General features: G+C 48.9%; 1 protein-coding gene across 1 annotated transcript in view; it reads right to left on the bottom strand.

Annotated features, from left to right (window-relative positions):
- The window catches only part of ABHD17A (abhydrolase domain containing 17A, depalmitoylase), a 100,506-nt gene extending 76,614 nt beyond the window's left edge, over positions 1-23,892 (bottom strand). Inside the window, exon 1 of the mRNA XM_078670125.1 lies at positions 22,067-23,892. Within this exon, the coding sequence (XP_078526251.1) occupies positions 22,067-22,395 (329 nt within the window). The 5' untranslated portion in view covers positions 22,396-23,892. The remainder of the gene's footprint in view (positions 1-22,066) is intronic.
- Between the last annotated feature and the right edge of the window lie 790 nt (positions 23,893-24,682).

Below are 24,682 nucleotides of genomic sequence, written 5' to 3'. Positions count from 1 at the left end.
GCCCCGATCAGAACAAACCCTTTTGCATGCCGCTGGCCCCTGACATAGCCCTTTGCCTTCACTAAGCCTGCACGCTGACCACCCCCTGCTTGCACCTGCCTTGAGTCATAAACCCCTCTTCAGCGCTGCTCTGCCCCCGGCCCTCATCCTGTTCCCAGCGCGACACCTCCCTGCTTTCCTTTCATGATCTCCGGCCCTTAGATGCAAACCCCCTTTTTCCCCGTGTGCCCGTTTTGTCCTCCCCGTTCCCAAGCCGACACCCAGCTCTGCCGATACCATCCTTGCCCCTCCCCGTACAATAGAAAGCTTCCCCCATCAAAGAATCCCCGGGTTGATCAAAGCCCCCCACCCCATGAGATCCGATCAGACTCCCCACATTCCGTGAATCGGCGGATTATCCAGCTGCGCGATGCTCATCACCTGTGGTGACTAGGGTGGGGACTTTAACTGTAAATGTGTGTGGGAACGGGCCCAAAGGGGAGTTCCGAGAATGTCTTTTTCCGCACATCAAAGCTTTAAACATGTATGTGTAATCTGCAATAAAGTCATAAATGTGGATATAAGAGGCCAGGCCTCAGAAATACAGTTAGAGCACCTCAGAACGATACCTTCTGTCCGTTTCGTTGTGTTCTCCTCCGGAGAGAATAAAAACCTTGTTTCCTGCTTTCCAGTCTCCAGCGCCTGCCTCTTCATTGATTTAAATAACTAGAGGGTCACAGAGGCAATACCGCCGGGCAAATATCGATTGTCCCCGACCCGATTGAAACTGTTTTTACAATTGGCGCCCAACGTGGGGCCCATCAGCGACTCGTGGATCCAGTGGGAGAGGTCCCGACGACAGAGTGAACGACTGCAACGATCGGGAGAGCTCTTGCCCAATAGACCCTCGTCTGGCAGCCGATCATCCGAACTTCACTAGTTCCGAACAGACCTCTCTCGAGTGATCTACGGTCCTGACTGGGAACCATCAGGAGTGCCGTGAGAAATACGAGAAAAAGAGGACGATCGGGCGCTGGATTCGGAAGACAAGAAACTGTCCACATGGTCCGGGTAAGGTCGTGTTGCCACGACAAGTTGCGAAAGAATTTGTTTTGATTGCTTGATTGTTCAAAAATACTAGTATTGCCTTGTTTATTTTTATTTAGAGATTCACTGTCTGCAAACGGAGAAGCAACAGGCTCTCTCTCCCTTTGCAAGCAGTGGAGGATAAGTAGGGTAGCAGCCGTGCTTGTTCTTTTTCTCCCCCACTCAATAATTGCTTGAAACTGAACTGTTGTTCACAAACTATTGTTTCCTGGAGATTCTCTGTCTGCAAGCAGGGAAGAGACCATCCTTTTTGCAGATAGTGAAAAGGGTAGGTAACGCAGATCTTTGCGGTCCTACTCATTCTCCCCATTGTTATTTTGTTGGTCTTTTGGTTTTTTTGGATCCATGAGGTATTCACTACCTGCAAACAACGTAGAATAGAAATATTCTGTCTAGTCTTTGCACCTAGTGATAAGATAGGCAGTGCTGACTTTTTAGTCCCTCGTTACGAGCCGTCATGTCTGTCTTCTCCCCATTGATAAATAGCCTGTTTAGCCCGGACCGGGTGTTAGAGGTGGACCATATGGCTCCACTAGAAGGCACCCCTAATAAGGACATGTTCATAAACTATGGGTTAGTCACCATAGCTTATAATAAATTATGGCACAGGTATACCGAAGATAGCCAAGACAAACAGTGGCCACTGGCAGGATCCTTTGACCTTGATAAAATAGAAACGTTAGAAATAGCCCTTCGAAATAATAAGACGACGCCAATTATGCTCGACAGTCTCGGTATGTGGCGCAGAGAGGCTACGAAACGACAGAGAAAAGACGAGGATAAACCAAGTAGGGAAATATACCGACAGGACAACCCCAGGACACCGCTACCCACAACTTATCCCCCGACACTATACAAAGGACGACCAGACTTAGGGTCAGACCAATGCGCTTTTTGTAGGTATGTCGGACACTGGAAAGCCCAATGCCCGACTCTACTGAGCGTGAGTAAAGGCAAAGGGCCGACAAGAACGACAGACCGACAGTACGAGAAAAGGCGCGAGACAGAGAGGAACCCGACTTACATAGACAGACCAGACAGAACCACCACGTTTGATTATGCCCGATGGCACAGATTTCGCCAGGAAAATCTCAGCGGCATGATCAAGTTCTCCTAGGTCGGGCAATGTCAAGACGGGAACCCAGCCTCGTTTAAAATTCACAGACGGAAAGAGATAATTATGACCAATAACTGTTTTATATTTGTCTTGGGTCTTTGTATGTCGTACTTGTACTGTCCCCCGTCTGAGTTCGTGTGTATGTAATGTACAAATCTGCGTCATCCCTCTACACGTGTTTCCGTGTTACTCGACCCCTGTTAGCAGAAACTTAGCATAAAAGCAACCTGGAAAGAAAGAAATGATAAAACAAAATCCGTAGACCATTAATAAACTTGAACTTTTAATTTAACACAACAAACAAGGAATAATAACGATAAACTGTAGAAAATGAAAGTCAAACAGAACATTCGCCCCCCCCCCCATTCTGGAACCTTCCAAAGTAGGGCAGGGTTACGGCTACGCCCAACCAACGGCAACCCATATAAGGCGAGCCCCGCCGCCAACTCTTGGTCAGGAAATCTTAACGTATGGGGGAGCCGGAGGAGAGGCAGGAGCCCGCAGCCTGGGCATTTGCAGGTAGTCCCGCCACATGTCTCCTTGGCCGGCCGCAACGGGCCTGGAAAGACTAAGGTAGTCCCGCCACATGTCAAGAGGAGAGCGAGGCACCTCTTCCTTTTCTCTTCTGTCACAGCCGCAGCAGTCCTGGACGGCGGGATGTCCTGCACGTACCTCCACAACAATTTGTCCAAGTTGGGCTGGGAGGGAGAGGCGACGCGGACGAGCCTCTCCCACCTCCACCGGTAGGAGGTTTCCCAGCCCCCAGCCCGACGCCGAACACCCCCAGTCAGGCGATGGTGCCCATACTTCCACAGCACCGGACACACCATGGTGGCACCCCAGTACTTGCGCAGCACCGAACGTACAATGGTGGCACCCCAGTATTTGCGCAGCACCGAACGTACAATGGTGGCACTTGGGGAACACCGGATGTGGAGAGGCCTTCATGCGGGGCGATGAAAAGGAGCGGCATGGAGTGCACCGGGAGAAGGAGACGATGTGAACGAGTCTCCCTCGCCCCCCAGGTGGGGGCATCACAGCTGCACCCCAGCTGAACGTCCCGCTCTCACAAAACAGGGACCTCTTCCTTTCACTCCGAAGGGTCTCTTCCATTCTTGCAAACTCGACGAGAGTGGCCCCTGTAGGGCCTCAAAATGGCGTCTGGATCCGCTGGAAGGCGGGCCCCGGCCACTAGAGTAACTTTGGCCAGCCATACAACTCGAACATTTGTCCCATGGAGCACGAGCCCCCATCTCCGACAGCATCTCCGCAGCCTTGAAGATCATACAAAGGTCCCCGGCGGAGCCTTCGGCCTTTGCAGGTTTCCGGTAAGGGACGGCTGCTTCGATCGCCAACGAAACAAACATGACATTGCCACACCTTCTGTTAGCGTGAATTCTAGAACTGCCGAAAAGGACTCTGGTCCAAACTGCCAGTAATGGAAACATTTCCCCCTGATGCTGCTTCCGGACTGAGCCGGCCCCGCCCAAAATGGCGCTGGTATCAATCGGAACTTACGAACACCTCGTGGTGTTCCTTCGCACTAATATAAACTTGATGTTCTGAGATTTTAGTGATCCTTTGTACACTTGGCTAGAAAAGACAAGGAGAGCTCACTCGACGAACAGTATGAAAAGATCCCCGTTACAAATGTTGATTACGAATATACAATGTATTATATTTTTATAACTGATGTAAACCTCATTTACGATGCATACGTACGGTATGCATATAGGAAATCTGATTACAACTGTTATGATTATGTTTCTAAATTATGAAAATATATGCCCCCGAACCCCCAGCCAATTAATAGACGTTTTAGTCTCTTACAAATGAATGAGTAAAACTTTCCGATGTTTTTACTGTTGCAAACGACACCCCCCCCACTGTACGCACTTTAGCCATTGCCACGACCGACCAAATACGACCACACCCTCCTAATCCATATGCTGAAATGAATTTGCAAAATAAAGTCTTTGAAACTATGGACGGGTATTGCATGCTTTATTTTAAAACAATATGGGATGGGTAGGAAAGTTCTTTTTCTGTGCACCCTACTCTGCTCTCTCTTTAAGGTTAAAGGAAGATGGTTGCCCAGCCCTGGAGGACGGATCGGATCGACAACACGACACTCCGTCTTAAAAGTACGCGACTGACTCATGAACTCTCGCGTAGAGGAAGACCGTGACTTCCAAGGATGGGTAAAACGAATGGTGTAAATGAGGGAATGTAAAAGGAGGGTGAAATGAAATAATGTAAATATTGTAAAGTACAACGTTCCAAAGTAGCAGGGACCCAAGAACCGAAGAACTTTAGAACGCCACGGCGTTGAAAGAGGTTTAAGGATCCCGATAGTGAGATATATCCTTTGACTAGATACCTCGCACTAGGCCCCTCTGGTTTCCTTTTTATGTTTCCCCGCACACGCCCTACATGAACACACTACCCCCCCCCCCGACTCCGAAAACCATATCCCCGGGGACCCTGCCCCAAGGAGGAAAGACGAGTAAAAGGTAAGTAAAGGACTTATGAATCCATGTATTTGAATGCGCGCGAATGCTGTCTCCCCCACCCCCCCCTTTTTTCCTCCCTCTGCAGGTTACATCAGAGATTACAGCCAAGGTGTGGCGAAGATCTGAGACCTAGCCATGTCTAAATACACGAAACGGACTAGCGCCGCAGGGTGGTGTCTAAGCACGCCTGCAAACTACTCACGTATCGAACAAACCCGAAAAATTAGCACAACCTGATAAAAAGTGATCACCCTTAAACCAGACCGGACGAATGAACCCACGTTACGTATGATGCGAAACTGTGAGGGAATGTGTGTGTGTGTGACTGAGGCGTTGACCCAACTGGTCAAAGGACCGAGAATGCGAGAAAGTGCGACAAAATGGTACCTCCTTTTTCTTCTTTCCTTTTCTCAAAGCACGTCCCCTCTACCCTGTCTAATGCTCAAACTGCATGATTACAAGATTCTAACGCGGACTCGTGAATACCCTTTACTGTGTAATGCACTAAATAGCCTTTCTTGAATGCACTGCCGCCCTCTCTGTTGCACGTGTACTATTTAGCCTGCCGTTGCACTCTTTTTCTCTCTCTCTCTCTCTCTCTCTCTCTCTCTCTCTCTCTCTCTCCCTCTCTCTCTCTCCCTCTCTCTCACTCTCTCTCTCTATTTTTTGCACTACCACTCTTCCGAGTGGTTAGCCCCGAAATTGGCAGATTGCCACCCCTAGCACACCACCTAATTGGCTTCAAATACCGTCAGTATTTGCACAAACATTTGTCTTTAATACAATCACCCTGAGGCCGCGTCATTACCTCTCCTTTTCCGCTAGAAGTCAATGAACCCAGGTTGGGCCGTAAGGGAAAGGACAGGTAAGACGACAGAGGTTCCCTAATCTGGCCCGAAATAAGGGAACTACATGTCAACGGCTCCTATAGTATAAAACAAGGACCTCAGAATACGCGACCCTCCCCTCCCCGAATCGTCGCAATACCCAAACCAGAAAAACGATCACCCCCGTTACCTCCCCTGTCTATGTCCCTGGCTGTTTCCCATAAAACCCCTGTCCTTCCTAGTTAAGTAACCGGGCTGAAAAAGGTTACGTAGGACCCAGAATGATGTTTTACAAGGTTAACAGACTAGACCAAGGTAAAAAAAAAATCGTCAAAATGAACCCCGCAGTAGTTGAAAAACAGGATGCACCGATAGAAAGGAAATGTTTAGCCATGTTCGTCTCTCAGCAAAATACCTGTGTAGTACCATGTTGACGACTCACTGTACCCTTTTGTAAATGTGAAACTCTAGAGAACGGCATATCTTTGCCAGATTTGTCTCCCGAAGGTGGGTTACCATCAGATGAACTGTCATGCCTGTAATAAATGATTATGAAGGAAAGTCATAGTAAATCCAACAGGTCCGCCACCGGTCATTCATATGCCAGTTGTGAACGTTAAATATAACGGACATTTTCATTCTTTGCCTGGAGCTGGGAGAGAAATAGACTTTTTGATTATCTTCATCCGCAAATTTTCTAAAAGACTGTCTTTTCAAACTTGTTTAAGGGTACTGCCGTTGGAGGAGAGAAGGACCGGATGTGGGAGCACGAGGCCTGACTGCAGACTAAGGGACACCTGCGACATTAGCCAAGGCGAGACCACGACTGAAAAGAGCTGCAGGACGAGGCACTGTTTTCGACAGCATGAAAAGAAAGGGTCGACCTGATGCCCCTGCTCGACGTCCAGTGCCTGTCGACAAGTCCCCGCTCTCTGAATTCCGTCACACGCCCGCCTATTTGAAGTCTCTCGTTCCCCTAGTTTGTTCCTAATTTGGCCTTGCTCCATCCCCCTTTTTCCTCTGACCTACCCTATGGACTGTTTTGAACGCTCTTCTTCCATCGGAACTTTCTGACAATCACCTCAAAGGACACAGGGCGAAAAGGACCTTTCCGACCAGAAACGCGAGGAAAGGGTCGTGCCCTGCAACGCAGAACTTAGAACAGAGCTGGACTTGTAGCTCCACCGCCGGTGCTCAACAGCGCCAACGAAAGACCACAAAGAACAATGAGAACTCGTAAACTTCGAACATTTGACATCCTCAATCACCGTTTTTTGCCTCATTTCTCTCCCAGCCGCCATTATATTGATCCTGCTCCAAACCGAATCTGAAATATGTATTAACCTGCCAGTTCACGTTATGATATGTACTTGCTGCTCGCCGTTTTTTGTATTTCATTTCTATGACTTTCCTGCTGAACAAATTTATCAAAGTTTATCAAATAGGTGCACCTCCTAAAAACTAGAAACCTCAAAATGTATTGTTTACAACTCTTTTTCTAGGGTTCCTACCGGTTTCTTTCTCATGCCCACCACAATAGACCCGAGTAGAAAATGAACCAGCAAGATGTCTTGAATATGTTAAAGGGAGGACTGTGGAAAATTAGTGCGTTTTGGTGAACATTATCTGCGCCATCTTGCCTCTTCCCCTGATGCCACACTTTTGTCGTGCGCGCCCGCCATTTTAAGATGCCCCGATCAGAACAAACCCTTTTGCATGCCGCTGGCCCCTGACATAGCCCTTTGCCTTCACTAAGCCTGCACGCTGACCACCCCCTGCTTGCACCTGCCTTGAGTCATAAACCCCTCTTCAGCGCTGCTCTGCCCCCGGCCCTCATCCTGTTCCCAGCGCGACACCTCCCTGCTTTCCTTTCATGATCTCCGGCCCTTAGATGCAAACCCCCTTTTTCCCCGTGTGCCCGTTTTGTCCTCCCCGTTCCCAAGCCGACACCCAGCTCTGCCGATACCATCCTTGCCCCTCCCCGTACAATAGAAAGCTTCCCCCATCAAAGAATCCCCGGGTTGATCAAAGCCCCCCACCCCATGAGATCCGATCAGACTCCCCACATTCCGTGAATCGGCGGATTATCCAGCTGCGCGATGCTCATCACCTGTGGTGACTAGGGTGGGGACTTTAACTGTAAATGTGTGTGGGAACGGGCCCAAAGGGGAGTTCCGAGAATGTCTTTTTCCGCACATCAAAGCTTTAAACATGTATGTGTAATCTGCAATAAAGTCATAAATGTGGATATAAGAGGCCAGGCCTCAGAAATACAGTTAGAGCACCTCAGAACGATACCTTCTGTCCGTTTCGTTGTGTTCTCCTCCGGAGAGAATAAAAACCTTGTTTCCTGCTTTCCAGTCTCCAGCGCCTGCCTCTTCATTGATTTAAATAACTAGAGGGTCACAGAGGCAATACCGCCGGGCAAATATCGATTGTCCCCGACCCGATTGAAACTGTTTTTACAGATTGTATCCTTTCATTTCTCTCATTGACAGAACTCCTTTTTTCTTTCTCTTTAAGCAGTCCATGGGAGGGTGTATATTTTCTAGCTCTTTCCCTCATGTGCTGCTCTTCCCTCCTTCAAACACCTGCCGCCCTGCTCAGTGTTGCTCTCCCCCTCGTGTGCTGCTCTTTCTGTTACATGCCTCTCCCCACCCCCAGCATTTCATGTGGCTCTCTGCCATGTGTACTGCTTTGCTGGTCGTCTGCCTCTCCCCGCTCTTTCCCTCATGTGCTGCTCTGCCACTCCTGCCCCACCCGGCTTAATTTCTACCTCAGTACCCCACCTCCCTCTTTCTTCCACCTACCCACTCCTCCGATACGGTCCTACTCCTTGTAGCCATTTCAAATTTTTATTTTAATACCATTTTTTGGGAGGGCCCAGCAACTAGAGTAACATGTCAGGCGCTCCTCTACAACAATAGCGCTTTCGGGCACTTACATTCCTGTTTTTCTTACCAATCTCAGTGCTTTTGATTTTGCTTTTTCAGATACTGTATAGCGCCGGGCCCTGGGGTGCGGGAGCCACCGTCCTGCGGCCTGCTGAGGGTCCGGGTGCCCGTCACGAGGTCCATCGGGCCAGGGCTGGCTCACCCGACCGAGGAGCCGGGGGGGGGGGGGGGGGGGGGGGTTGGGGGGGTCTGGCTAACTCTGCTCCGGATTAAGAGTCTAGGCATGTATAACATAGGCAAAAAGCACTGTGAAAACCTATAGATCCATTAGAAAATCCTATTATTAGCTTTGACGATGTCTCTTTTATATTACAAGGGATTTGTACTTCGAACATGTGGCTTTTAAGCAGCTTATGCTCAAAACATCTCAGTTCCACAAAATGCGCTCATTTAACCCGCTGGCTGCTGCCGTCGGCACTACCTCGCTGCTGCTGCCGTCGGCCACTGGCCGACGCGCCCGTTTTTAGGTCTCGCCTGTCGATGCGCATGCGCATCGAGCAAGCAAGACTATAGGGGCTCATCTACTCTTTATCCACACTGCAAGGAATCGTGGCGATTCCTTGCAGTGCACGATAAATTTAAGCTCAATGCGCATGCGCATTGAGCTTAAATGCGCGTGCACATGCCCCCAGCCGCCTACTCTCTCTCTCAGCCTTCCCACAACTCCGCCCCCTCACTACTTGATTGCACGGCCGCTAGGCCGTGCCTCCCCTACTCTCCTCCCCCCTCCTCCTCTCCTCCCATGCCTGCCTGCCTGCCTCAACTCTCCGCCTCCTCGATCTTCTGTAAAGAATAATTGAAGTATACTCATTAAACCAAACAAGGAACTTACACGTCTATCAAAGCTAAATTAACCCGTAAGAATAACACACAGCGTGTCATTCGTATATTACCAATCCTTACCGAATAATGGGACCGTCTGATTTAAAGCGTCCCGAGTCGATCACATTTTTTCAATGGGCTCTACACAGTCAGCGCAACTCAAGTCACTGCTGGGTAGAAGATTAAATCCAACGGGGAAGGATCACACGGTAAGAGGATTCCCTCCCGTCAACAATCCAGAGTAAAAGTTTGCGTTTAGGCGTTTGTCTCTCGCGCCATATCAGGGCTTAGAAATAGAGGGCGGACCAACTAGACTTAAACCGGGGCACACAATCCCAACTTTAGAGCGGAAACTAAAAAAGGACTAGCGCCGCGAATACCTCTAAACTCACTCATCATGGCAGTGCTCTAAGTAAAGTAATATATCCAAGTTTATAACACGCAAATACTCGAATATGCCTCGAGTTTACCCAGAATGAATTTAAAAAATCTGAATTATACCAAATATAAACACATAAAAATAAAATGTTTGTCCTAGTATCTTATTTATATACTTTCAACACAGCGAAGTGTAAATAATAGTCACCCCTTATAACCCAGTGTGTTGCCTCAACCCCTTACATTCTGCAGATTTTGTAATACATTTGTCAATTGATCAATACATAAAACGATTGATTTCAAGTACAGCAGTAGTGCAAAATATACACACAAACAGGTAGATCTATATTAATATTCAAGACCCTCAACCCCTCACCCTCACCCACCTTCACTCACCTTCACTCACCCTCACTCACCCTCACTCACACTCACCCTCACCCACCCTCAACCCCTCATCCTCACTCACCCTCAACCCCTCACCCTCACTCACCCTCAACCCCTCACCCTCACTCACCCCCACTCACCCTCACTCACCCTCAACCCCTCACCCACCCTCAACCCCTCACCCTCAACCCCTCACCCTCAATCCCTCACCCACACTCACCCACACTCACCCACACTCACCTTCACCCTCACTCACCCTCAACCCCTCACCCTCACTCACCCTCAACCCCTCACCCTCACTCACCCCCACTCACCCCCACTCACCCTCAACCCCTCACCCTCAACCCCTCACCCTCACTCACCCTCACCCTCACTCACCCTCACCCTCACTCACCCTCAACCCCTCACCCACCCTCAACCCCTCACCCTCAACCCCTCACCCTCAATCCCTCACCCACACCCACACTCACCCACACTCACCCACACTCACCCACACTCACCCACACTCACCTTCACCCTCACTCACCTTCAACCCCTCACCCTCACTCACCCCCACTCACCCTCAACCCCTCACCCTCCCTCACCCTCATTCACCCTCAACCCCTCACCCTCACTCACCCTCAACCCCTCACCCTCACTCACCCTCAACCCCTCACCCTCAATCCCTCACCCTCACCCACACTCACCCCCACTCACCCCCACTCACACTCACCCCCACTCACCCACACTCACACTCACTCACCCTCACCCTCACTCACCCTCACCCTCATGCTAAACCCATTAACAATTCTAAAAGCACTAACTCTAATGCTGCGAGACCTATTGCATTTCTAATGCTTGTTTAAAACGGCCGCACTGACGCAAAAAAGCGGAAGCAGCCAACGGGTTAAGAAACGCATCTGAAAAAAAATTAAACCACGAGTAGAAACTGGACGGAAAAGAGAGGGGTGTGTAGGATAAATGTTTGAGTAGGTGTGCGTGTGTAAAATTCATTGTACCTTTGCTTTTCACTGGATTGCTGACATCGTCCAGTGTGGCCCTAACTAGGGCTTATGTGGGTAAATAAGGGTGTTCATAAACCTGCACCTTCGTAGGACACCCTCTGCTTTGCTGCGCTTTTGCTTCCATTTTTACTTCACAGACATCTGAGTGCTTTTGATTTTTGCCAATACTGCACAGCATCTCCAAACAGCACTGAGAAAACCGATAGGTCCAAAAGGCAAAACATATTGATTTTGAAAGCGATTGTTTTATGTTACATGATGCTCATACTTGAGACATGTAGGTTGCAAGTAGTTCTGCACAGTGTATGCCCAACAAATCTTCTCAGCACCAGAAAAAAGGCACACACTTGAGAACCAAAAAAAAAAAAACAAAAAAAAAATTCGACATTTAAAAGAAACCGTAGGTAGAGGCTAGACTGAAAAGAGAGATTATAGACGCAACCGAGAAAGCTTGACTACGTTTTGAGCCTTTCGGATTCCCTCCTGCTACTCAAACTAGATCTTTCGATTACCAAATCAATGCTTTCTGTGGTTTAATGACCCTAGAGGACCCATGAGTAGGACTGGAAATTCATTTTGTTGAATTATTTGATTTTTATTTATACTTTTTGTATGGGCTTCCACAGTCCATTGGCTGCACAGGGCGTTTGGCACATGAAGTAGGGCAAAAAAGGCCTTACAGCAAATAAAATTGACAGCTGGGCAGGTGTTACAGACACTGGGCTATGAGCAAGATGGTAAAGGGTAGGTTTGCTGGCACTTTCTGAACTTTCTGAAGTTCTCTTGAAGGCAGTGGTGAAGCGGGTGGGAGTTCATGAGCGTTGTGCCTCAATGTAGGCGTGGGTTGAGACTTCTGCCTGTCTCATGGTCACGTGGTCCTTCTGGTCACTGTTGTCCTTCACTTGTAATGATGCTGTGTCTGGTCATTGTACAGCCTGTTAACGTCCTTCACTGTCATCGCGGGATCCTGGGGGGTGTCGTCTGGCATTTCATACCAAGGAAGAAACACTTTAGAAGGACTATTCTTCCACTAGATCACCAAATTAAACTGTGCTTTAGTAAGGTTTATGGATCGAGCTGTAAAAAAACTAGGAAAGGGGACCCAAGAACATGATCCTTCATCAGAATAATAATTTGGCAAGTCACTCCTGCAGCTATCCAGGAAAGGCCAACCGGTCAGAGACATCATACCAACTGACTAAAGGGGCTGGGCACCCTGGCTGGTCTACTCGAGGCCAAACAAAAAAGGGGGGGTACTACTTACTACAAGGACCTGAACTTCCACTTTCTTTTAACATGTATATTTTAATATTTTGTACTTTGCAAAGGTTTTTTAAATCACGCAATAACGTTCCCTAGTAAAAATAGATCATGGGCAGAGGGAAAATATATTGAGGCACTGAGGTTTTGGAAATTAGAGAAGTTTACACACTGCAGCTGTTATTAGTGTTTTTCCTAATATTCTATTATTTGATTTTTCTCGGGTGCCCAAAGGAGACTTTCGTTTTCGTCTAGTAAGTGATTGAATTACACTACGGACAATATATTAAACCGTGACTAAGAGGTAGAAATAATGCTTTAATAGCCATGGGGAAAAAAATCTACTTGACATACCGACACATTCAGGCGGGATGTTCTATTTTAATGCTTTGTTGTAATGAAAATGTAATCTGAAAGTCACTGTAATGTTTTTGGGGATATGTGCAGAACACATTATTTTGTTTTCTATACTTTACAAAACATCTTCAGGGCCGTTTGTCCAGAAACCAAGTGCTTTTTCTTGTCTGTTGAATACCTGTGGTGTCTTTTCATGTTATGTCGTTGCTGTTCAATAGATACGTTGGGTGTGCCTTGTTGCTTATTTTATGCAATGTACTGGGTCCATGTTTACAGTTTTATTATGAGCTGGAGGTTTTCACTTCCTTGTGGGTGTTGGTACATTTTTTTTGTGCGATAATTCTTTACTGACCTTGGCTTCTGCCTCCGTTGTTCTTTCACTGTGTGTTCTGAAAGTGTAAAACTGCATTACGTGTCTTCTTGCATGTTTGTTGTGTACGTGGTTTCTGCTCCGGGTTTTGTGTAACAACATGAGGTCCTGGTAATTGTGTACTGAAGGCTGAGATCAAGACTGTCCTATTCAAACTCGTGTTTCTCAAAAATTGGCCATTTAAATTGTCATTCACACGTTGCTTCGCCCACCACAGCATACACCATGTAGCCCAGTTCAGCATCTTCCTCGCTGTGAGGGGCAGCCTCTTGCTTGTTTGTACACAAAGTGCACACCTGCCTTTCTCAAACTGGCCACCTGTGCGCTGAATTGCACTTCCGGCAATTTTTGGCATACTTATTCTATACCTTTTCGAGAAGGCAACACATTGCTTTGAAACTTGTGGACAATTTTTGGATGATGAAGCAATGATAAAATATACCAGGATGACCACCACTGTTGGAAAAGCCAATAGCTCAGCAGCCAACCATCAAAGGCTAGACCCAACAACTTGTTCCAGTACTTAAATATGCTTGTTTCTGTTGCTGGTTAGAAGTAGTCTTATGGTATGGATGCATGCTATGCAGTTGTGGAGGTGCCTTATGCAGGGCTCGTAGCTCCTATCGCTATTTGGACGCTACTGTGGAGCATGGGTAGATTTTATGTGTTCAGATGATTGAGGTGTGTATCATTTTCTATGCTGCCTTTTGACAATCCTTTCCAGTCTGTTTTTGTTATTGGTGGTTCTTTATTTGACTGAAGGTTAGTTTGGATGTGCTGGTCAATGCTTTCCATTTGTTGGCTGGTTGCTTCCACGGTATATGGATGTTCGGCTGTGCTAGAGCTGGCTGGTGTGGTGTGCATGAGGGCTTTGCACTTGGATGCAATCTCCACTTTTCCATGGAATCACTAGTAGACTCCACTGCTGGTGTAATTAGCCAAGAATGCAAGGAAGTGTGATTATTTGTAAAAAAAAATTTATGGAGAATGCCAAATGCAGCATTTCTCTGCTCGGCTCTATGCCGTTCTGGACAGTGGCGTTTTCTGTCCTGTTCAAAGTTTAAAGGGGCAGCTGCCTTTCTCAAGGTCTGAGTTGTTGCATTTGAGTGTGGTGGTGGGTGGGTAGGCAGGCCTAAAGAGTGGTTTTGTGTCATGCCATGTTGGTGCTAGAAAGTAGGGATTTTTGTTTGCCTACTGAAAGAAGGGAAGGGTGTAGTAACTGGTGTTTATCCGAGGACCACCCCTAGTGCTTTTCTTGACCTCGTGCTGTGTTCGGTCATCACGTGGTCATAAAGTTATGCTATAAGGTTCTAGCTCAAGATTCTTGAAGATTTCAGGTGGGATCTGGAAGAAGCTGCTTGCAGGCCGACAGAGCAACATCACTCTTCTAGTGGAGCAGTACCTGAACTACACATTCTGTCTACTTACTACATCTCTGCTAATACCGAAATATGTTTCTACGTGTATCTGCCTTTTTCCACTATCATACTAGGACTACAGGGTGCTTTGTTACGTTAAGACACCTCCATTTGTTAGATTCCGCCACACTGAGTGGTGTATATTTTGGGGACTGACCCTAGAACATGATCATAAGATACAGAAACATAAATTTAGCAATGTCATCATGGTCAGGCAGAACTTTGTGCACCGAGCAAGGTGTTTTGATCTTCACCATCTCATCAGCTGTCAGCTACTGGAGTAACTTCAACGCAAAAGTAATGTCGCCCCTCCCTTTCGGACCCAAGGTAAGGCAGACTGCAAAGTGTGGGGTTATCGGAAGATTACATGTAATCGATAAAAGTGATTCACGCATGGCACTGCAATACACAATGCCGAGGACAATCACTGTGAGAACCCGCGTGAGCCAGTGAAGTAGCTATAACAGCGAAGAGCCTATGGTGGGCCAAGGTTTTCTTTGTTACAGCACAAATTATGCTTTTCTCATTTATTTGATACAACCTTAAGATGGTTGGAAATTTCAGAAGTGTGAGTTTGTGAAGTTCAGCGTTCTAGCACTGGATGGGAAAGCAAGTAGGTGTTGCGAAGATACAGAAGGCAGGGAATATGCCATTCCAGCAGCCCCGCAGGCTTCATCTGCTGCCAACTGCTGTGCTTTGTGGCACGGAGCCCCGTGTGCGAGTCTTGGCACAAAATAGGAAACTCAGTGACTCATAAGGCAAGGATTCCCTCCAGCGAAGTGCTACACGTGGTGCATCGCTGCGCAGCGCAGCACACAAGGCAACGCGGACAGTTCCATGGAAACTGGGGCAACTCACCGCACCCTGGACAACAGTTAGGAGAGAAGAGTCTGGGCAACATGAACCAACCAGAGGCAAGATAGACAATGCCAACTCAGACAACGAGTGAGCAAGTGTAACCAAGAACATCATGGTGAACAGCATTGACGAAATCGTGCAGAAAACCCAGGGCAAGACAGAAAACAGTGTAGCAACTGGAGTTATTTGTGTGTTAATAAGGCATCCAAGGTTACACCGCAGAGAGCTACACCCAAATTTAATGACAACTGGAGCAACCCTGGTGATCCTAAGGCACTCACGTCAATAATGAGGGCAGTTTGTCCACGGCACAAAAGGCAATGTCACCCGGAGCATCCTGGGTGACCGTACAGCGAGAATGCAGAAGCTTCTGCAGCACCAGAGACACCACTTGATCCTTCAGTATTTGGGCACATTGGCAGGAATGTGTATCCAAGGCCCATTTCTTGGCCACTTGGACAAAATGAGTGATGGTGTGACTCTTGGGAAAACAAGGAGAGCTGGATGGATGACAACATGGACAAACCCGAAGCGAAACAGGCAACTGTAAGGCAATTGAAGCAAGGTTGGAAATCTTACTGCACTCGGGGCAACAACACACGTGGCTACAGCCAGTGCAAAACTAACAATCAAAAGAAAAAAGGGTGCGACAGGAATACTCCTACAGGACCCAAGTGAACGGAGAAGACCCGGCAAGAAACAACACAAGTGATCTAACAATACTTAGAGCAACAGGCAGAGGTGCATCCAGGGCAACACTGAATATACAATTTTATAACAACAGCAGTGACCTTGCGGAACTGTGGACAATATACACGAGCGCTCCATACAGAACAACAAGAATGTACCCGGCTCACAGACAATCCCACGGCAACTGGGGAAACTTACATGATCTTATGGCATTGACGTCAACACTGCATAGATCTACAGCTGGGGCAATACCGGCACTCTATGCCTACCGGAGCAACAAAAAGATGACCCTACGGCACCCATGCCAAACATGTTGATGGTACCTTCGGTTTTATTATCTCCTGGTCCGTAATCATTGACGATCCTACAGACCTGTGGATAACCACCAGATGACCAGGTCTGTGAAATCTTGGACAATCCTGCAGGACTAGCGACTCCACAAGCAAGCTTACAACACCCAGGTCAACAAGCACAGAGCTGCATCACGGTGACTTGAATCATTCTTTAGCACCCTTGGCAACGTGGAAGGGCTGTGTCCATGAACATCATGGGTGCCTTGCTACACCAGGGTAAACCGCACACTGGAACAACACGTACGATCCTATATCACAGAAAACCGCCACGCCAGGTGACAACATATGTGATTGGTGGGATGTTGCGTTGTGCAACAGCTCAGGCATTCCCAAAACACCCAATTCAGCACAGTCAGGAGCAGAATTCTGGAATATCAGGCATTATTTTACAGAACCTTGGGCAGTACAGCGAAGAGCTCTGCCCTGGAACAATACATGAGAACCCTTAATACCCAGGGCAGCACGGCTGAGAGCTGCTTCGCGGTACATGCACATTCCTGGTGCACACGAGGCAAAGTGGTACACAGCTGCATCTGAAGCAAAACAAGTTCTGGCAATGCCAATAGGTCTGGCTCAAAGAAATGTATGTAAATAACATTGAAATGGATATTTATTTGTGTGGAAGCATAGGACTGTAGAATAATATTGGTGTAGGTTCAAAGGTCAAGTAACCGTTCCACTGTCAAGCCAGACCTAAAAATCCATGTAGGTTAATGGCTTCCCTCCTCACATATGTACTGCTGTAGAGAAAAACATCATAAAATATCCTGGACAAATTAAAGGCATTACAGGGTGTGTGTGTGCGCCCCTGAAAGTTCAACCCGAGGCAACTGGACAAATAAACTAAATGATCACAGCTGTGTGGAGAGCAAACACTTTTCTGTGGACACACACACAACTTCTGCTCAAACACAACGCATACTTTTGGCTCCCAACATTTGGGCAGAGCAAAAGCCCTTTTCCTGGCGTTCTCACATAATTACGTGGCGACAGCTGCGCTGTCAAGCCAGAAATGTAAAAAAAAAAAAGGGGGGAAAAAAGGGAATATCTGTTTGCACCGGAGGCAACTGACAGGCTCCTGTGCATTGCAAGACAACCCTAGGGATGCACTTGAGGCAACAAAGCCAATATTGGGGTACTGGAAGACACACAAGTCATTTGACCCCTAACAGGCTAACCGCCAGTGCGATCCTAAGGCACTAGGTGGAAAATCAACAACCCAGTGGCAAATGAGGTAGGACGGACAAGCCTGCAGCACCAGCGACAACACAGGTGGACCTACAGCTCCTGGGGCACATTTCAGAGTGGCGCACGACAGATAACTAGCACCGTCCTTTCTCTCCTGTGGCGACCGAGGTGGGGTCAAAGCTGGTTGAATGGCTGCTGAGGTCTCCTGGCAGGAAATGTGCGCTTCCCTTACTCTAAAAAATACCATAGTCTGGCTTTATTCAGTAAAGTGCCTTCAATATGTGGGGGCTTAACCCCTTCGCTGCGGGAGTAATTCCCCCACGGTGCGGGGGTGAGCACGGCGCCGTGGTGCTTGTGACGAGCCCAGCTCGTCATGAGTCACAGTGGAGCGGTGCTCATGAAGAGCTGGGCTCGTCACAACTCCGCCCACTGATTAATTCGCCCGCACAGGCGGGGAATCATTTGCGCGTGGGCGGAGCTCAGCCGTTATGACGAGCCCAGCTCGTCATGAGCACAGCTCCACTGTGACTCATGACGAGCTGGGCTCGTCAAGAGCTCCGAAGGAGTGAAGGTTTCTGCCTTACCTCGCCTTCTGAAATGTTGGCCCTGAACCCTGGGGATCGTATACAGCATCTGAGACAACAAGGGAAGTCCTGCAGCATTTGAGGCAACAAAAATGAAGAGGATTATGCTGCGACAACTGAAGCAGCACAGAAAACCTAGGAAAACACAAATGATCCTCCATCTTATGATAACACCTAGTCAATCATACTGAGTGTGGAGCAACACTGATCATTTTTGACACAACAGAGCAACATGATGTTCCCAGGGCCGGATATTCCTGTATCCATCAGGATTGCTACTACCCTTCTTCAATTTAGGAAAGAGCTGAAGACACACTTCTTAAAGAACCCCACATCGCAAAACAGTAAATAATTCACTGTCCTAGAGCTCAAACAGACCTTTGCAGCCTTTTGTTGAGGTTTTCAAAAATAGGCTTTCTGGGATAATCTTACTGCATGCAAGAAACATAGAAAGTTGTACAGCTCCCACTGCTTCACCGTGGATCATCTGCCGATTCATGAAGATGTGCTTTCTGCACACCGATTCGCTCTGTATCAAGGTGTAGCTTGGTCTCAGAAGTCTAAAGCCTTTGAGGTGATAAGTTCCTGTGAAAATGGATCTCTTGAAAGGCACCCTCTAGTGCTCGTGTTTAGATCCTTAATGTGAATGCAGAGCTAGAAGAACACAGGAGGATACAATTCAAAACCTATCTACAGCAGTGTCGCCACCATAGGATCAGAATGGTCGGATCCATGCAGATTTAAATCAATTTGAATGTTAAGTTTTAATATGTGCTAGCTTGAATTTAGGGTGGGATTCAACCCTCCTCCACCTACAGTGGACACTGCTGAGCTAGAGAGCCCAATTGAGTGAATTTGTAACATAAGACATTAATTTGTCTGCATGCTTACACCATCGCTCTTCCTCTCACTCCATCTCCCCTTGCCGAGGAGTATTAATATTCTGTATGGCCTGCACTACACCTGTATTAGATTACGGTAGACAGTCTATTTAGGATGGCTGGGTACTGGTGGCTAGATACAGTGACCACACTTGTTCGATAGGTTGAATTGGTGGATGCACAGACTTGAAAAGGGGCAGGCTTGCGACAGACCCAGACGTGCCGTGTGGCTGGCCTGCGACACTGCTGTGAAATGCTGGACTTGTAGCCTATATGCAAAGCTACTGTGACATGCTGGAGTTGTGACCTGCCTCCAATGCTGCTGTGATAGGTTGGACTTGCAGCCAGCATCAGACGCTGCTGCGGCAGGCTGGGCTTGTGTCTGGCCTGCATTGACACTTATTCATGCTGGACCTGTTGCCAGCCTCTGATGCTGCTTGGACAGGCTGAGCTCGAGGAAAACCTGCAACGCTGCTGCAATAGACTGGCCATGTGGCATGGGTGCCATACTGCTGTGAGAGACCAGCCTTGTAGAATGCTGAGCTGCACTGGTGGCAGGCCTTGCCTGCGCAGCCACAGGCTGGTCTGGTAGCTGGCGTGCAACCCTGTCGTGACAGGCTGGATTTGTGTCAGGCCTGCCACAGCTCAGCCAGAGTCTGCATAAGTGTTGGGCATGCCAGGGTGCAGCCAAAGGCTACATCAGTCTCAGGGCATGCCAGGGTGCAGCCAGAGGCTGCATCAGTCTCAGGGCTCCCAGGGTGCACACAGAGGCTGCATCAGTGTCAGGGCTGCCAGGGTGCAGACAGAGGCTGCATCCGTCTCAGGGCTGCCAGGGTGCAGCCAGAGGCTACATCAGTCTCAGGGAATGCCAGGGTGCATCAGTCTCAGGGCTGCCAGGGTGCAGTCAGAGGCTGCCTCAGTCTCAGGGCTGCCAGGGTGCAGCCAGAGGCTGCATCCGTCTCAGGGCTGCCAGGGCGCAGCCGAGGCCGCATCCGCGTCAGGGCTGCCAGGGCACAGCCAGAGGCCGCACTTGTGTCGGGTCTGCCACGGTGCAGCCAGAGGCTATATTTGTGTAAGTTAACAGGTAGTGCTTGCATTTTCAGCTGATTGTCATTTCTGCCAAGGGTGTCACAGTGACACTTGTAGCACAAATATGCAGTCTCTTAGGGATCAGTTGTCGCTATCAACTGAACTTTGAACAGACTGGTGATGTGTCAAAGATTTGAAGTGGGAGCAACTTAAGGTTACCATAGATATTTATAAAAGGCAAACCACAATCCTGATATATAAAGCTGGAGGTGATGTTGTTGGTGTAATTCTCTAAGTCAATCACTGGTGATGTAGTTGGTGTAATTCTAAGTCGATCACTGGTTTCAGCCACAAAAAGGACTTGATCCCTGAGCTGGATTGCCACATCCGCCGGCACAAACCTGGTGAGACTGAACTCCACCGAACTAACCAGGAAACAACATTTCACCCAGAGTAGAAGGGCAGGTGTGTTCCTGCCCTGCTAATCAAACTGGTTTGACTGTGACAGATCTGGGCTGGTCACACTAAACAAGAGGTCATGGGAGGAGACAGTTGTCAACACCAGGTCAAGAGCACCTGGAAAGGTAGGTCAGGACAGAAATGAGTGGAGCATGCAGCATTCACATCAAGGCGGCCTAGAGATACGGTGTCAGTGGGTCCTTAAATGGGGTGGCATGGCGGAATAAAATGAGAAGGATGCTACGACAGCTTTACTTCATATATATTAATAGGGGTGCACCAAAGGGGTGGAATGGGGCGCAGGCAAAGTGGGCAGAACGCGGATAGGCATGCAGAGAAGCTCAATTCTGGTGGAATGAGAGGAGGATTGCTCAGGTGTTAATATTTGGGTGGCATGGAATTCAGTGACTTCACAGATACTGAAACACATTGGCATGGGAAGAGAAGAGGGACGTGGCTTGGAATGGGTGTGGCAAGAGGGTTAAAAGTGGTATTATATGGGCGTGAAGGGGTATATAGTGGGGTGATGGAAGGGGGTTAAAGCGACAGGAGGTATTACGATGGGCATGGCAGTGGCTGCAACTAATGCATAACTTGGCGGTTGACAATCTGTGGTATATGCGTTAAGCAAAGCATTCACTGTGGACATGGAGCTTAAATGGCAGAGGTCGCTGCCAATCAAGACACGAGTGCTCAACCAAGCTGCGGGGTCCATGGTGCTGGAATGAACCATGGGGCTCCAGGGCAGAGGTGCACCAAGTGTGGCAAGGGATCTCAGGCACAGAATGGCAGGGTGGGCAAGATTGACTTCAGCACAGCAGTCTGCTACTGAACAGAAGGGATGGCGGCGAATAATAATAGCGGCAGACCATGCCCTTTGGAGGAATATGTTATGGGTTATTGTAAATGTTGTAGTACTTGTATAGCGCCCGAATCACCCCACATGGGGTCTCTCCGGCGCTTGTACGCATACCGCTGTGGAACCCTTCCTGGCTTTTTCCCTGTGAGGCGCCCACTCCTGGGCACCCCCAAGGTGCAGCCAGGCATCCTAGCGCTGTTGGGGCTGTTGTGGAAATTAAGCAAGCTATTGCCCAGAGTTGCAGAGTGGAACCCATGATTAGAATAGGCACCGAGGCGAGAATTATCAGGTCCAAGGAAATTGAGCCCAAGACCCGCTGAGGCAGGAATTGAACCCTGGTCCCAGGCCAGACCTCAGCATCAGGGTCTGCCGCTCTAACCATTGAGCCACACTTCTCCTATTAGAGCTAAAAAGTTGACAACTGTAGGTTCCTTAACCGTATCCCGCTCCTAAGAATAGCACTCCTGATCACCCATAACTAATTTTCCAAAACACTGAAGTTTCATCTTGTAAAGTCTCCCAAGGTGTTTTAGCATACATGTTATGCCTCCCTAATATCCATCAATCCACCCTGGGATATGCCTGGAAGGCGTTAAGTCAACAAAATGTAATGGAGGCCAATCAAACTGAAATGCAATGTAGGGGTACAACATTCAGGTCAGATGCTGTCCTTACCTGGCCCCGGGGACACAGCGAATGTACATGCAGCCAATGCGGTTCCCGCGGCTGCTCTTGGTCATGAAGACTTCCATGGTGTCCAGCTCCCTCTGCGTGTACTGGAAGTCCGCCCGGTCCGTCAGGTGCAGCTTCCAGCGGGCCATGACCCCACTCCCACCTCGTAAGGAGCCTGTGCTGACACTGGTCGGTGCCCCAGCAGGCTCTGGCTCAGGGACGATGGAGTAGGTGGCCGCCGGAGGCAGGAAGGCCAGCTTGGCTGCCACGCTACCGGGGCATGGTGGGCAGCAGAAGATACAGCACCACTCGTTGAGCGACAGACCATTCATGGCGAGTTTTAGGATTTAACAAAAGACAATCAAATAAACTGCAGTTGAAAAAAGGGTGACAAGTGGAAAACTAAGAAAATAACTGAAAAAATCAAATTTGGAGGTTTCTTTTCTTCAACAAGGAGAAACCAAACTTCTCCATTTAACTGGAAGGTTTGCAAAATTTAAAACTGCCATCTTTGCTTCAGGTCAGCTAATCAAAAGCGGTCATTAGGGTGGATGAAAATTTATCACACTTCAGATCCCCAGACAATCAGATCTAGACTCAAACACAAAAGCAAAAAGGCTTTTATGTTCCTTTCTGAAAAGAAATCATAACTCAAGAAGAAACATTTGGACTCTAAGAGAAAAAATCCAAGTTCTGCTTCAGAAGTTTAAAATAGGTGTAGAGGACAAAAATGCCTTAAGTTAATTTAAATTAATGCGATCGTTCCCTAAACTGCAGCCTCTTGAAATTAACCTGTTAGGCCGATACCTTGAAATGTAAACACAAAAAAATGAAGTTATCTCGCTTCATAAAGGTAAAGCTTGCTTGCTCCTGGTGTAGATACTAGCAGATTGAGAGGGCAGAATCTTAAAATACCTGGTCTGCTGGTGCCAGTGTGGGTTTGGTGGTTCACTAAAACGAATATAGGGGGGCACGCAGGTCTCAAGGGGGGCTGTCAAAATGCAGCACACGCAAAAATGGCGTATTCGAGGTACGAGTGAACCGGCCTGCAAAGAGACACCTTCACTCTTTTGCCAAGTGCAGTTAAACTCCAGTGAAAAATCCCTGAAACAAGCAGAAGGTATCAGAGGTAGAGAATTTGAGGCGGTGACGGGAACAGGCAAGGACAAGGAACTGGAGGTGTCAGGACCAGGAAACAGAGGCAACGAAAGGAGAGGGGGGCAAACTAGAGAGCAGAGCTGGGAAGAATGAAATCAGATGGACCGGGAAATAAAAATAGAGCCGGACTAGGAAACAAACAGATCAGAACCGGGAGTCAGAAATTGGAAGCAGATGGAGCAGGGCAAAACAAAATTAAAAACAGGTCAACAATCTAATGAAGGGATAGGAAATGTGGAGCAGGGAGAAGGGAGAGCACAGCTGCGGAGCGGAGCGGAACCAGAGGGGAGCAGGGTGCAAGGACCGGGGCCAGAGCGGACCGCTCCGGATCCCGACAGACGGCCCCGAGCGGAGTCCCAGGACAGACCGACCGAAGCAGCTGCAGCACCGCCGGGCAGAGGCAGCGAGCCCGGGTCCAGCCCGGAGCCCAGGGCAGGGGCTCGTACCGGGAGAGGGGCCGAGCGCGGCGGGAGCGATGCAAAGCAATGCGGGGCAGCCCGTCTGTCCGTCTGTCCGGCCCTGGCTGTGTGTCGGCCCCGCACTCCCTCCTGGAGCCTCCGAGCGCCGGATGTGACCGCAGAGCCCGGCCTGGAAATGACGCTCCCTCCCAGGAGCTCCTGCTCCCTCGCTCGGCCACATCCCTCCCTCTCCGCCGGGCCGCCGCCCCCTCTGCCGGGACCCCTCCCTCCGTGCATCCCAGGGCCGCCCCCTCTGCAGCCGGCTGCAGGAGGAGGAGGAGGAGGAAGGATGGACCAGGGAGGAAGGAAGGGAGCCGAGGAAGCACCGGGAATACCCCGGGGAGGGAGCAGGGAGTCCTCGGGCTCTGAGGCCTGATAACAAGAAGAAGGCACTGTCCAGGAGCAATGAGAGGGGACAGAGACTCCGAGGGGACAATACACCGCTGCCCTGACAGTGGGACAGTGACTTCAGGGGTATACTGCACTAAGAGGGGACAGTGACTCAGAGGGGGACACTGCACTAAGAGGGGACAGTGACTCAGAGGGGGACACTGCACTAAGAGGGGACAGAGACTCCGAGGGGACAATACACCGCTGCCCTGACAGTGGGACAGTGACTTCAGGGGTATACTGCACTAAGAGGGGACAGTGACTCAGAGGGGGACACTGCACTAGGAGGGGACAGTGACTCAGAGGGGGACACTGCACTAAGAGGGGACAGTGACTCAGAGGGGGACACTGCACCGCACCGCAGCCCTGAGAGAGGGCAGTGATTCCGAGGGCAGGGCTTTAAGTGGGATGAAAAAATTGGGGGTGCTCTCACAGGGGCGTGGCCAGTGTAATTAGGGGTGTGGCTTTAAGCTGCTAATGACAAGGGTAACTCGTCATGGAGTTTCCATTGATTTCAATGGAAATTACATGTAATCCCATCTAGTGCCTTAGCATCCAAGTGGTTAACACTTACGCTAAAAATCTGCGCTTAGCTTAGTGTGCCGCCCGACTT

The sequence above is a fragment of the Lissotriton helveticus genome, chromosome 12 (genome assembly GCF_964261635.1).
Source record: "Lissotriton helveticus chromosome 12, aLisHel1.1, whole genome shotgun sequence".
NCBI lineage: Eukaryota > Metazoa > Chordata > Amphibia > Caudata > Salamandridae > Lissotriton > Lissotriton helveticus.
This window is presented reverse-complemented; position numbering and strand designations above follow the sequence as displayed.